This window comes from Magallana gigas, chromosome 5 (genome assembly GCF_963853765.1).
Source record: "Magallana gigas chromosome 5, xbMagGiga1.1, whole genome shotgun sequence".
NCBI lineage: Eukaryota > Metazoa > Mollusca > Bivalvia > Ostreida > Ostreidae > Magallana > Magallana gigas.
In genome coordinates, this window is record NC_088857.1 from 26,200,736 (window position 1) to 26,216,134 (window position 15,399).

General features: G+C 33.3%; 1 protein-coding gene across 1 annotated transcript; it reads right to left on the minus strand.

The window, feature by feature from the left end:
• Nucleotides 1-371: 371 nt before the first annotated feature.
• Nucleotides 372-12,376, minus strand: LOC105333225 (T-box brain protein 1). The gene is made up of 6 exons (XM_034454392.2): nt 11,373-12,376; nt 8,645-8,799; nt 4,489-4,613; nt 3,516-3,662; nt 2,607-2,668; nt 372-1,565 (listed from the first exon to the last, which is right to left on the minus strand). Exons 1-6 carry the CDS (start codon nt 12,002-12,004, stop codon nt 902-904), a joined length of 1,785 nt encoding a protein of 594 aa, XP_034310283.2. The 5' UTR covers nt 12,005-12,376; the 3' UTR covers nt 372-901.
• Between the last annotated feature and the right edge of the window lie 3,023 nt (nt 12,377-15,399).

The window sequence follows — 15,399 nt, forward strand, 5'->3', positions numbered from 1 at the left end:
TGTATTTTTTCTGCAATGTCGCTACCTTCATATCCCGAATGAATCACCAAAGAAAGCATTTTATTGTTTAAATAAAAACCCTTTTCATATAAAGACTTGTAAAAAATATAATTATTTTGCACACTGATCTTACTCGAGCTTACCCTCTACAGAAATGTTTAAATTTAGAGGGAATCTATATAGGTATACTGTCTGCTGTGATACAACGCACTTTGAAAAATTACGCACTCTTGTGAAGAGGATAATTATTAAAATAAGAATAAATAAAGCTCATTCATTTCATGAATGATTTCAGAACGTATCCACAAACTACACGTATTCATAAAATAATAATAAGCCATCAGACATATACCAGAAACACATTGTTTTCGTTTTGAATATTTTATTTACACATAATATTAACACATATCCACAAATATCAATTCTAGCTAATGAGGCCGCTTACAACCATTTACAACAGCGTCAAATATCAATAAAATATAAAATCATCGTTTCTTTTCAAATGTCAAAAATAGTTTATTCATAAAGCCATATAAACACATATATTTATATGTCAGTGTGTTTCCCGAGCACTTCATTAATTCTATACAAAACAATATACATCTAAAGCACGCTGACGTCACAGAAAGACGTCAGACAACATCAAGAAACGGAACACAACGTAGTAACGATATTCCAGTGTACCTCTATCATCACAATCTATTCGTTCTCTCAATCCACTGAAAAGAGCTCCACGGACCATCGCGCCTGTGCCAACCGTCTTACAGGTTTATAACGAATACAAATTGTCTATGGCGCCTCTTGAAATAAATTGTCTCACGTGCCTTGTAAACTACGCACGCCGATGACGCTTTGAAACCACAGACATTGGCAGCCACCATTACACAAACAATGTAAACCATTAATACACAGATGTTTGCTGTCCTTGGAAATTTCCTTGAAAAACTGAATGATCTAAAATTTGTTCTTTGTTATTACTTAGATAAATGTCTTCGTGTGAGTATTCCTCGCTTATTCCTGAACAATTTTGTTCACTCTCTTTTTCTGCTCTTTCATCGCCTGATAATTTGTTGGATTCGGGCGATGACGATTTGCTTTCGTACACTAGTCTCGACCTCTTTTTCGGTTGCTCACTGTCATTATCAGCGTCCTGTGAATATTCAAACACCTGTTCCAGCGCTCTTTTCAAATCATTTTCGGACGCCACCGACGCTGCTTGATCACATGGCGAGCCTCCAATTTCTTTTTTGATGACAGGTTTGACTTGTTCCGGTTGCACATTGATTGCTTCTGACATCATCATATGAGCGCCAAAGTTATAACTGTTCGAATAACAACTTTCGTCTATCTGCTTAATCTCACCCATACCGGAAACGTCGTGGATGCTGGGAAGGACGTTTTCTTGGATAGAGTTTGGTTGGTATTGTGTTGAAATTTGAGGAGGATATGTGACTGCCCGTGCAGCGGAAGTCGTCCCTGTGTAGGCGACAGCGGCCGGATATATCCCGGGTTGTGAATAAGTCATATAATTGGGTCGGGATTGGCTGACGTTGTCGATGTGCCGTCTATAACAAAACAATCGCATATTTAAAAAGTAGATCGTATCGAAAACAAATTGACATTTTATTTAATTGCAGAATTAAAATATCAACTTAAAACGGTGATTGATAAAATAGGAAAATGGAATGATACATTGCTACATGTATATTCCGTTTGCAACAATTCGTAACGTTTTTGTTTCTCATATTCAAATTGTTATTCTAAAGAAAATTCAGAATTTTGCTATCAAATTCACTCTTACAAAACAAATAAACCATATTCTTGAAATGATTTGGAAAGAGGACACAGAGACCACAAAATTTATATTTATTGGGTAAACATTCGATTTTTAATTTCTAATTTCATAGAACTTACCTACATTGTAACACATTTTCCAAAAACCACAAAAAAAGGATTTTTTTTAAATTTATTGGGGATGGGGGATGGGGGGGGGGGGGGGTCGATGTTGGCAATCATGCTTCGGGTATATCAAAATAGTTAATTGTATTAAAAATCTTCATTTTTAAGGACCCCCCCCCCCCCCCCACATTAAATTGCTAACCAAATCGATAAGTTAATAATTCACAGTGATTTTAAAAATAGAACTCTTTTAAGTCAATGAATACTTTGGTATGCAATCATGTATTTCATTGTGTTGTTTGAAAATGTACACTTTTGTTTTCTTAATATTACATTCTGATAGGTATGCCTTGGTTGTGGTAAACCGAAAATTGTCTGTTTGACAAGGCATTATACGATTTGTACATATTACCCCGTCGCGGCCCTCACATACACTAAATGCGTCCATCGCCTGGTTATATTTATTTCACGTATAACTACCCAAAAATTTTAACCAAAAAAAAAAACCTAGATGACGACAGCATCGATATCTTAATTTGTTGAGAGTCTTAGATTTAAAAAAAATATAACATAAGTAAATAAAATTGATTTTATAAAGGGAGTAAAGCTGTCGCGTGGATTAAGAAAATATCAGTTTATTCTTCCTTTGGGTTTTTACTGTACCAAAAAGTATTACATGTATTGCGTCAATTTCTCATTATACTTACCCGTCGTAGTTGTCACGAAAACCCTTGGCAAAAGGATTATGGTCTATCTTAAGTTGCGTTATCTGTCGAATAAAAAATGTAGATTAAGTATTGATTCACCGTTACATGTGCTTCTGTAACGATTCCCCGGCTGTATTCACTCGTTTACAAAAAAAATAAATGAAAATAAATGGTTGTCATTGGTAACAGTAAAATTGCGTTCAGACTAAACATTTACTGCAAGCGACATTTTCTAGCTCCGGATACCTGTATATAAATGTATCAAAGAAACCAATATCCTGGGCACCCTGATTTAGTATCTTGTCGCGTCTCCTAGGTGTTAACTACATGTACTTCTTGTGAACGTTGAATTTGAAATTAATTTATTAATTTTTAACGGCAACATATACGAGCAAAAGGGATTTGTTAACATTAAACGTTTATGCAGAAAATAATGCATACTTATACAGTATTTATGCTTCATGTAAAAGAAAAGTTTAAAAATCTGAGAGTGGGTGATCTTTTATTAAAAATTAATTACATGTATAAAAAATCCGAAAAATCAAAAGTAACAGGAAAAAACTTTTACCCCCCCCCCCCAAAAAAAAAAAGAAACGACAAAATGAAAACTGTTTACATTTGATTACTTAAGTACCAAAAACTTTTAAGGGGGCTGGATGGTCGTGGCTACTTTTAGACTGTATAAATCTCCTTAAAAAGAAGAGCTGTATACAAAGATACAGAAAACATTTAAATTCCGAAGTTGATATAAATAAAATATTTCTTTACCAAATTATAGTCTATGACTAAACAATAAACAAGCCATTTTTGAAAATATGAGGTGGATCTTATCGTTATTATGTTGACTCCCTAGCGTCTTTAAGTGTATAATCGGTTTCTGCTATCGTTTCGAACAACACGGATACTTACGTCTGTGTTTTGGTATGCAGTCACGGCAATAAACTGTGTTTCCGGAAACGCATGCGTCTGGAGACTTTTCTGTTCATTTGGGCCATGTGAGCCGACTTCAATAACATGGATTCGTGGTTGGTATTTATGCATTGAGTTCAAAACAATCTGAAAGTTATAATAAATCATAATTTGAGCTCTTATTTAGCCAATTAGATCTAGGGACCGTTCGTACACCATACACCAATGATACGGAATTGTATACTATTTCAAACTTCTAAAAAGTGTTGCATGTACAGTCATGTAGTTGACTTCGTTACAACAAATTTCTGGTATGCTTGCACATATGCTTCTTTTAGAGTTCAAAAATTATATCTGAATATTGTTACCAATTTTTGGTACTGCTACCAATTTTCTTGTGGTTTATTGAAATTGTGTAATGTCAAACAAATTTTGTTTTCTCAAATACTACATGTACATTGTGGCAAAAATCATATGCATATCGAACAGAGTTAGTAAATAAACTCTGGTTTTAAGAATTTAAAGATTAAGACCTTTATTTGGTCGATTGGCAATGCGCGCAAAATATAAATACGCAAAATATAAAACTTTTAAATAACAACTGCGACACATGTAAACTATGCATTTTGCAAAAACATATTGAGTTACTGAAATAGGAGTCAATTTTAACTTTTTGTTATCATATTTTTAGACAGGTATTATAGTAATACATGGTATGCATTGCAATTGCAAATTTCAACATTTTTTCGAAAATGGATTCAACATTTTTGTAAAAGTGAACGCTTGAAGAAGCGTTGCGTTTGTTTTTTGTCAACACAATTAAAATGTTTGTTCTAAGTTGGTGTATGAAACCCAGAAACCAGAGACATGTCTCTGATGAAACCCAGTCAAAACAAAATCAGAGAAATAGCTGTGAAGCCATCTGAAAGTGACTAACCCTGTTAATCACTACATGCATACAAATCAAATATACCTGGCTGACTTGGCCCTGGTCCAGAGCTCGATTGTTGGTCAGTTTCAGCTTCCCAAACACTATGTCCTGCTTCATCCAGTGGGCACCGGAACTAGGGGAGTCCGGATGCAGATAGACACGGCCGTCTGAAAACAAGAAGACATCAGTTATATGCTACATGCACACACTGATCATTTCTTATCTTGGTAGATTTTTTTTATATATTTCCAAAGATCGAAAACTGCAGGCATTAGATGCATGCCTCTGTTGTCCTTCCATCCTTCACCAGCAAGAGCACAATAAAGTTATCTCAGTAGGTGTTAAAATGACTAAAGAATATCTGGGATAATACTTAAATAAGTTAACATATTGGTATTTCTAGTACTTAATCTAAATTTTAATGAGCAGGATGTGATGATGTTGTTGTTTTGCGCAGTAAATTGCAAGTTGTTTGTATGAACGCGGCGGTGTCAATCTACGCTATACCTATCCAATAGACTTACCGGAGGCTTAGTCATGTAGCATACTGACAAAAAGCGGATTAACTAACAACCATTGTATGAAACTCATGAATCAGAGGCACAGGACGCTAACAACAACAGCAGCAATTCAAACCATAACAAGAATAAAGGGATACAAATTCCCCTTAAAAAATAGATGCAAGAAAAAAAACCCCTAAAACATAGCAATATTCCATCCACCTCATAGGAACTTGCAGACAACATTTGTATGCTTTCACACCGCCATAGATTCTCTTTTTTGTTGTTGTAAAACGTGTAAAATACAATGTATTCGAAATAAAGGGTGCATATTATTTTTAAACTCTTGCCCCATTCCAGACAATCTTTCAAGACCATTATACGGGTAATTAAAATTCGCTTTTTTTCATACTTGAGGATGAAGATGTTGTCAAATACTTATCTTGTTCTTATCTAAGGTTCGGGGTTACTTAAATGGATCGCAATTTATAACTTTCCTCTGTAGATAACAGGTCGGGTCCCCCCCCCTATTTAAAAAGATGTTCTTACTATTCAAAAGTACTCTTAGATCAGTATGAAGTGTTCGGATGGTTCTTCAGAAGAAGGACCTAAACTATTTGGTTTAGGGAAACAGCAAATTTATATAAATAATTATATGCTGCAGGATTTTCACTGATTCAAAACGTGAGGAAAAATATAAATCCATTCCAGGTATCTTTTTTTTTTATTGATTATTTGAGGAAAAAACTTGTTTTTAGGAGCCGTGTCGTTTATACGGGGCTTACCGCGAATACCCGCTAAGCTCATCCGGAGCCAATTAGAGAAAGGTAAATAATATTGTACAGTACAATGTCGGCGCGGCGGCCAGCCCGTAATTTGATTCACAGTGGTCAAATGGCTTCTTCCGCCGCCGGCAGGTGTTGTGCAGAACAAGGGATGGGCGGTAGTTAGCCAGTAGTCATTTGAGCGTTTGATCGATCGACATTCTTCTGCTCAATAGGTATAGTCATTACCTGCAGTGATTCGGCTATGCCTTGACAAGTGTTAATATGAACAGGATAACAAAATGAGTTTCCGGATAAAATACAATATATGACATTTCCCTTTTTCCGATAAGTTTTGTTATTGTTGTTCGAAGTCATGCGCAAATCTATAAAATATTTACATCTGGAAAAACAAAAGCTGTGTACATGTCCAATATTCACTCTAATATAACATGTATAGAGATTTTTACATTTCAATATTTTAGAATTGTTGATCATTTTCATACGATACTCTGTAGTATTACTTCTTTTATATTTATCTTACAATCCAATATAATATATATATATTTTTAATTTACATGAATAAATAAGGATTAAATTGGGATACTTCACATTCGGAATACATTCGTCGTTTTTTTAACTGATAAAAACCTACACTAGACTATTCGAAAAATAATGTAAATTCTAATTAGTCCATAAAATTAGTAAATTAAAATCTTCAATGGAGAAATGTCTATCTTTAAGAAATCAAAATCCCACTCCCCGAAGAAAAAAATGTCAAAAATGTAATAATACCCAAGACTTGCGTAACAAAAGATGATGCCTCCAATTCCCCCTTTATGGATTAAAATATTTTTGGCGCGAATGTTACATGTATTTGAAACCCTGCATGCATGTTCACGAAGTTCAGGACTATGGTGTGTCCTTAGTACATCTTAGGATACGTCTTAGTCTTAAGTCTGTTTCTCTAAGCTCTCCTAAATTTAGGAACCGCCACAACTTTGTCTTGACTTTAGGACATCACTTACCTTGCCCTAAAACCATTCCAAGGCTGTAAAATCACGTTGTTTGGTGATATTAGGACCGTTGTGAAGCTTTTTCTTAAGACCGGTAAAATAAAGCAATATTTCCTACAGTTCCAACATTTCCGACGAACCGCAAATTCCTAATCCGGGTGGAGCGGGGGGGGGGGTAGTCATTAATTCTATAATGTACGTTCATTTTAATAAACATGAGGAGAGGGACCCCGAACTCTTACCCCCTTTCCCGTTGCTACATGCCTGCCTGGGAGCTGACAAATTGAGCAATGTTTTCCCCCCGCAAATACTGTCTCTGTTTGGCGAATGAAAATCGTGTTGATTACTTTTTGATAAAAATTATTCAAATGTCCTAGGCTAAAAAGGTAAATTTACATCGGTTTATATAAGCTTACATTTGTAATTTTTATCGCTTCATTCTGAAATTTTTTTTTTGAAAATTCGTAATGTTTACTGAACTCTTTTTATGTATTTTCGAGATAAATTAAAACTCATTTCTTATCTAACATGTTCGTGTATTTTATATATTGCAGATTAAAGGGAAATTAACGTGTACACGTGTTTCTACAAGTAACGTTCAATTCTATGGTTGTTTTTTGTTTCATTTTTTAAAACTAAATTGTTATTGGTCATATTTAGGTAAATGTAAATTTAAAAAAAATAACTATTTAAAATTACTGATTTTAGGCATATCGTGTTACCTACCGACACGCACAATTTTCTCTGGCAAAATGTTTAATGCAGTCCCTTAAATTCGATCTGTATGAATAAATGTGAAAAATAAGAATGGTTGTAGAAGGTTAGGACATCCTAACTTACGATGTTCCTAAGTTACCGTCGAGCTACATCTTAAGGTGGAATAACATATCATTACAAAATGGCTGACCGCTGATCGAAACGACATTTCGTTTTATTGAAACGATTTTAAGGACTGAAACATGTATCTTACTCCATAGCCGAGTGGATAAAGTATTGAACTTGTGATCCGTAGATCCCGAGTTCGAAACCCGCAGGAGCTTTTGTTGTTATTTACTGGAATAATTATTTTTGATATTCATTTTTTATAACCAAACTGCAAATTTTTCGCTTATTTGACATTTGTACAGTTTATTTATCATTATATCTTTCATTTTCAAATAATTTTTCGTTAATTTGAGTGACTTTTTCCAGGTGTATTATTCCACCTTAAGACGTGCCCTAAGTTGATCTTAGGATGCTCCGAACTTTTTTCATTAGTCGTAGCTTAGTACCACACTTAGGTCATATCTTCGAAAAGTTTCGTGAACATGCCTGCTGGGTGTTATGGTATAGTTGATAATCCAATTTCTTCCCGGTTATTCTAGATAACATTGAATCTGAATTCGTATTTCACAGAAATTGGAAGACAAGTTTGATACATTTATTCTTAATATATATTTATTACATATGTTTAAATAATTAATCAAGAACATGTATGAAAACTCTTTGTCAAAAGTCAGTATTAGCATATATGCTGAAAAAAACTCGCAAATACATAAACACGCCTTTAAAGAACTGTTGCTTTTCTTGGAAATATCTTAATGATGTTTCTTGAAAATAAATCAAAAGGTAGTAAATATCTTTGAAATTCCTATCAAAATGAGTGAAAAATATTGCAGACATAAATATTGCCACCTCCCTCTTTTCTCTCTCTCTTAACATGTATTGCTGCATAAACATTAAATTTGTAAACCTTCGGATCACTAGTACTGGTATTTTAAATGAGCCCATCTGATATAAGAAGCACAACTAAACAATGCACAAAGCTCTCTCTCTCTCTCTCTCTCTCTCTCTCTCTCTCTCTCTCTCTCTCTCTCTCTCTGCAGATTTTTAATATTCAAAATTGACGATCACCCTGTCACCTAAAGACGTTACTTACTTTGAGAGAGCTGTTCTGCCTGTCCGCATGGCACCCATTTGCCGTTTTGGAACTTCCAGTGGTGGGGGTCCGCCAGAATCATGTCCACAAAAACGTTGTATTGCTTATGGGGATCCAGGCCGTTTAGACTGAACTGTAGTGTTGGAAACATTCTCCTAAAGAAGAAAAAAGATTAGAAACATGAACATAATAAGAGAGAGAGAGAGAGAGAGAGAGAGAGAGAGAGAGAGAGAGAGAGAGAGATTGATTTATTTTGCCTTTTATATTGTTTTATACCACTAAGTGGTTCGTAATCATGCTATTTTTCTTTTTGATGACATGTTGTTATTTATTAAAATGTAATGATGCATGTCTATAAATATATATTTTTAAAATTTTTGTTTATATTTTAATTCATCTTTTCTGACATCGTGATTTCGGAATGGTTTTGTATTAACACTGGTTTAATATATACGTTTCTTGCTCATTGTCTTTCAGGGATTTACAGGGGTTTTTTTCCTTAACTTGGCCAAACCTATAACTTCTAAAACTCTGCATGATGATGATTTTTATTTTTCATAGAATTCTACAGAAAAAATACTACTCTTTTTCAAAGACGTGTAAATTAATACAAATGAATGCATAAAAAGATTCATTCAAATTGTTTTTAATATTTTATTCAACAAAAAAACTTGTAAATAAAGATAATTACAATTTCCGCTCTCGTCGGTTTCTTTTGTTTAGCAATTTCTTATTATTTCAATTCATTAACTTATAAAACAGTGTTTTAATAACGTTGAAAGAAAAATATCTTTCAACAAACAACTTGTTTTCATCTACTTAAATATTTAGATATTTTTGAAAAGGTCACTGAATGATTCCACGCTTCAAAGAGTGGACACTATAGCACGCCTTGTATAAACAGTATCATACTCGTCAACATTCATTTGTATCTATTTATCACAGAAATAACACTGCTTGTTGTTTATTTTGCTTTTAGTACCAGCAAACGTATTTTTGAATAACAGTATGTAATAATCCGATTTTTTTCAACAATAATAGAGAAAGAATCATGCATTCAATAAGGCAAATTTCAATAGTTTGTTTTATCATTTATACAGTTCAGAAATGAACAATTAACAGCTGGACATCGCACCCGTTGTAGAATCATATGCGGTGAATATTTGATCTTTTTAAGCATAAGATTATCTACTGAATGTATCATCACCTATTTGTGTCATCAATTCATTATTACTAAGTCCTCGGGAATTATTTCTAAATAAAACAAGTTACATATAGCTTCCGACTTTTTCGATATATGAAGGGTTAACAAATACATGTATTCCTCATCACAAAAACGCTTTCAAACATAAAACTGGATCATACGCCCTCTCCCGTCATTTTCATTTTATCTTCCTGACTTTTTTTAAATTTTGAATTAGATTTAATAATAATTAATTAAGTTACAAAGACATCCAAACCTGGGCACATTGATAATTTTAATTTAAATATTTGTAAATTTTATCCAGGGAACTAGATTTGTAAAAGTAATTCTTATACTTGTTTCCGAATCCCTTCCTATTAATTTTACACACCATTGAGTTATGATGATTGTTGGGAAATATCATCATAGATATTGAAAATAAACATAACAAAATGGTTTTCATCGACTATCATCGTAACATCTGATTCTTTTAAATATTGTTGTAGCAATTATTTTTTCGCAATATGCTTGAATCTCAAGTTTATTTATAAATTATTAATTATTATTAACGATGTTAGCTTCTTATCCACCTATTCTGAATATATTTAATGTTTTTAATTTTATGCTTTATAGATAAGAAGATATTTGTATACAGCGAAAAAGAAATAAAATCAAATGTAGGTAAAGAAAACGAAACAAGTAAAACGAATACAGTGTCTGCGCATATTTCAAATTTATGATCAAAAAAAAATTGGAAAGGCGGAAATGAACATTTTGAAGATTATTTTATTGAAGATGTTATATTCAAATATACTACCATTCATACATATTAATAATTCAGAGAAATTAAAAAAAAGAACCCAGATTAATGGATAAATTGATAGACAGATGGATAATATTTTTTTGAAAAATTAGAAGTACCCAGAAAATAGAATTATATGAAAGTTTATCCTAATTACTGAAGTGTATGAATAATGTATTGATGTAAAAATAATAGATTTTAAAGCAAATCAATAAAGTAACGGCTATTTTAAAATATATAAATATGTGTAAAATTTGTGCTCGAGTGAACACATAATTAAATCAATAAATCTTTAAACGAAATTCTTATTTTAGGAATATATATAAATTTTGAATTTTCCGGCGAGATCGTCATCTTCCTATCATCGGTAGAAATCGGTACATCCGTTATCCCTTATAAAAATCTCTATTAATTACTTCATTTCTGCTTTCTTTAATGCGTATGTATGACGGAGAAGTTATTTATTCATATTCTAAGTATTTGAAATATTCAAACAATATCATTAGGAATTAAGTCATTTTCTTTATTCTGCAACTAGGCTGTAATAAATCTAATATACGCAGGCGGTTGGGGTCAGAAATTATAGATGATATATAAAATTCATATTTCTACACCGAATCAGAAGTAAAATACCTTCACCCATTCAAAATTAAATTCATAAATATATTTTCTTTTAAATCCGTGATATTTTAATTTTTGAATTTTCAAATGGTGGCGGTGCTGCACGTGCAATTGTATCCTACCTTCCTTGTTTGGTGATTATCATTTCAGTGGTGTGCTGATGGAACTTGATCCACAAATCCCTGTTGCATAAATATATGCAAGGGCTAAACGATCCGGAGGGGACAGCGGGCGGCGAGGACTGTATCGGTGCCAGGGCGGGTTCGGTGTTTGGGGGTGGTAGGTGAACGGGGGATGAGATGGGCTGATGCTGAGCGGACTGTGGGTACGATACATTGCTATAGTAGTGCATCTGGTCCATTTCAAATCCGTAACTATTATTTTGACTGTATGGTAGCGAGTACGATAGTTCGCCGATGCGGCTTTGAGTCCCCATGGGTTGCAGACAAGCATAGCTGGCTCCGTGACTGTCCCGGGGAGGGGTGTACTCCGAGGAGGAGACCGGGTTGATTGAGTCTGGCTCGTCAAAATGTTTGTCCTGGTTGTGAGTGTCCAGGGAGTGATGGCTGTACTGAGTAAGCGGGTGCTGAACATCCTGGCCAGGATCCTGAGACAGGTAATCCTGACAGAAGTAGGGTTTCAAGGAGGACAGCACCGGGAACTGTGACTCTGAGGTCTGACAGGAATCAGTCTGTGCGTCATATAAGTCCCCTGGCTGATCGCCGTACCTGTTAAAATTCACAGTGTTGGACATCCTTTTATCACGGCAGTTTTATATCTTCTCAGTTTTTACTCCTTTTTGTCGCGCGAAATAATACTATGTTGATCGAAATTATCTAATTTGCACCGTTTGCACTTCTCTGAAAGAAGTGTAAATATATGTTATCAACCGATACTACTCATAACAAGTTCTCCGGAACGTTTCTCACAACTCGAAATGGCGAGTGCGCTGCTTCGGTGACAAATTGGATTAAGTAGAAAGTTGTTCGCTAAGATTTCAACGCTGATGCTTGTCAATTCCAAAAAAAAAAAAACTTTCGCTACCTACATCAACGATTCAATTCAGCTACCTGTTGTTATACCTGGGAATGTTTTGAAAAGACAACAAAAGACGTGCGGTGATACTTATAGGCAATTATGATTATTTACAATGAAAGACCGTAAACTCGAGCTGCGATTGGTCAAAAGAGCATGCCATTTCGACGCACGCGTTCAGTTGACTACCATAGAACATTGTTCATTAATTTAATTGGCGGATCTTCGAATCGCGATAAACAATAATTTTCTACCCGAATATCTCGGTTGGAAACCTTGCAGTCTTTTCACTAAATATCACACAAAGAGTTTGACATTTTGAGTTAAATAAGAATAACGTGCATGGAATGATTTTGGATTTATTCTGATGTACATGTAATCAAAATAAATGGTTTTTTTTTCGGTGTTGAAAAACCTTTTATATGTGCAAAGCGGGGGTTGTACAGAAAATAAAATGTTAAAGAAAACAGATATTGGGTTTGAGAAAATTTCAAAACCATTGGTTCGATGTACTTTGATGAACATGTATAGTGCCACAAAACATTTGGCTCAAGGAGTGTATTTACTATTACAAATATATAGGCGTAAGTATTTGTAAAATACACCTGTTCCAACTGGTTCAACGAGATGTACATCATTGCCGATCCCCGTTCATTGCATTTAATTGACACAAATATTAAGGATAGCTATTAACATTTACAGCCATTCGCCAAATCCAAAGTATTTAAAATTCAAAGTAAAACAATGAATTGAGTTTTTTTTAGTTCACTTTCGTTTAAACATATTCTATTGATAGTTCAATAAGCAAAGTCTATGCAAACCCTCTTTCAACTACAAAGTCCAGAAATTGACTGCTATTTCTGAAGAATTTATATATCATCGTTGTTTAACAAAGCTATAATATTGGAATTTAAAATTTCTGTAATAAGGTAAAATAAAAACTAAATTCGCGCGCAATAACTTATTGTAAATCAACCATACAGAAGTTGTAATTACAATTTTTTTTTTGAATTTAAATAAATATGACATCTTGTTTGAAGTAACATAGATTTCGGCAAGAAAGATGTGTGGTAATGCATTTTGAAAAAAAAATACGCACTTTGAAAAACATTTTCAAAGTGCGTTAAATTTTAGACCAAGTTAACCCACTTTGAAATTTTTTTTTTCAAATTGCGTTAAGATGGTACATCAACATTTTTTAGTATCGACACTCTTAACGCACTTTGAAAAAATATGTAGAAATAACAAATTCTGGAATTAAATTTTTAATTTGTTGATAGAATGATGATTTGTTAACATTGGTGAATCTATAACTTACCGTATTTGAGAACGGGAATAGGGTGGGGTGGGGGTGGGGGTTAACCAGGATACCAGTCAATCACCAGTGCATCATTTACTTGATTACAGGACGAAAGAACCCTACCCCTCATTTTTCCTTCCAGTTCAGTTCAGTTTATTCGCTCAAACCAAATAATTTGGTATAAGAGGAACACACACATATATATATATATATATATATATATATATATATATATATATATATATATATATATATATATATATATATATATATATATATATAATACACATGAATACAAATCGTCAGAGGTACATACAAACAGGTACATTTTCATACAGGGGAAAAATATGAATAAAAAAAAGACAGACTATAGAACCACTACTTATGTAATATTTTCGTATAAAGGATCAAAATAGGAAAACAACTTAGAGGAGCAGACAGCGTTAAAAATATTTGAAATATATACACACAATTTTCTTAGCGATTTACAATTGCAATTTAAAAAAAATTTGGTCCTTTCCAATATTTTGTGTTTAGGTATTTTTTCCATATTTCTTCTAGGGCCGAACATTCTAAAATATAATGAAATTCGTCACCAATAAGACCTTTATTACACAAAAGACATAACCTCTCATTCAAAGGAATGTTATACCATCTGCCTGTCTCTACAGGGAGACGATGGTTTGATGCATGTACGAAATTTAATTATTTTTTTTCTTAGTTCAATAGTTAAAATATCAAGATACTTCTCAAAGCCAAAATTTGGTTTTTAAAATTTTATACACATGACCTCTGGAAGAACAATTTATATCATTGGACCATATTTGCATAAATTGGTCTTTTAATCTTTGGTTTACATTAGCAGATAACCATTTTATATTGACAAAATTATGGTTCTGCCAGACATATTGTAGCCCGCACATGTTCAAAATTCTTTGAATACAATCTATCCATGGGCTTTTACAATCGCTATTAAAATGTTGTGAAAATAAATATCTGCACACCGTATATACAATTTTGTTCTCAGGGCTTATTAGCATTTCCCCCCAATATGTAATTTTTCTTGTATAAACATTAATATACAAAGGGTAGCGCCCTGTTTCTCCATATATCATAAAATTTGGCGTCGTGCTTCTTAAATTAAGTACTGTTTTCAAAAATTTCAGATGTATACGTTCAATAATATCAAGATTTTCAAAGCCCCAAATTTCACAGCCGTACAATAAAACTGGAAAACAACCTTATCAAACAAATCAAATTGACAATTTACTGGTAAATTAAAATTTATAATTTTTCTTATAACACCATGCATGGCTTTTTTTTTTAGCATGTTCACACAAATGCTTTTTTGCTTTAGTAAATGAACCAGTTCTTGACAGAACGATACCCAGGTATTTGAATTCTTTAACATTTTCAATAACTTCTCCTTTATAATAAAAAAGCTTTTTCGATGTTGCACCTTTGGAGAAAACCATTTTTTTGTTTTATTAACATTAACATTAAGTTTCCACCGAGTACAATATGTATTAAATTCGTTGAGGGCATTTTGTAGGTCTTCCGTAGATTCCGCCATTATGACGATATCGTCAGCGTAAAATAAAATAAGAAGTTTCAAATGTAGTGATAACTCGTTTTCGATTTCATTACTTATGCTTTGCAAACCAACAATGTTATTTTCCAAAAGAAAGTTTTCTAGGTCGTTGATGTACAAGGAAAATAAAAAAGGGGAAAGGTTTTCTCCTTGCCTTACACCTACGTTACACCTCCAAAACATATGATATTCAGAAACTTAATCGCTTAAGAGCGGAAAAAGA

Bases quoted from the DNA above. Each gene is read 5' to 3' on its own strand.
- LOC105333225 (XM_034454392.2), bottom strand. From the start codon at position 12,004: ATGTCCAACACTGTGAATTTTAACAGGTACGGCGATCAGCCAGGGGAC. The intron at 4,614-8,644 runs GTAAGTAACGTC...TCTTGTTTTCAG, and splicing joins GGCAGAACAGCTCTCTCAAA to ACGGCCGTGTCTATCTGCAT. The intron at 1,566-2,606 runs GTAAGTATAATG...GTTTTGTTATAG, and splicing joins TTTCGTGACAACTACGACGG to ACGGCACATCGACAACGTCA.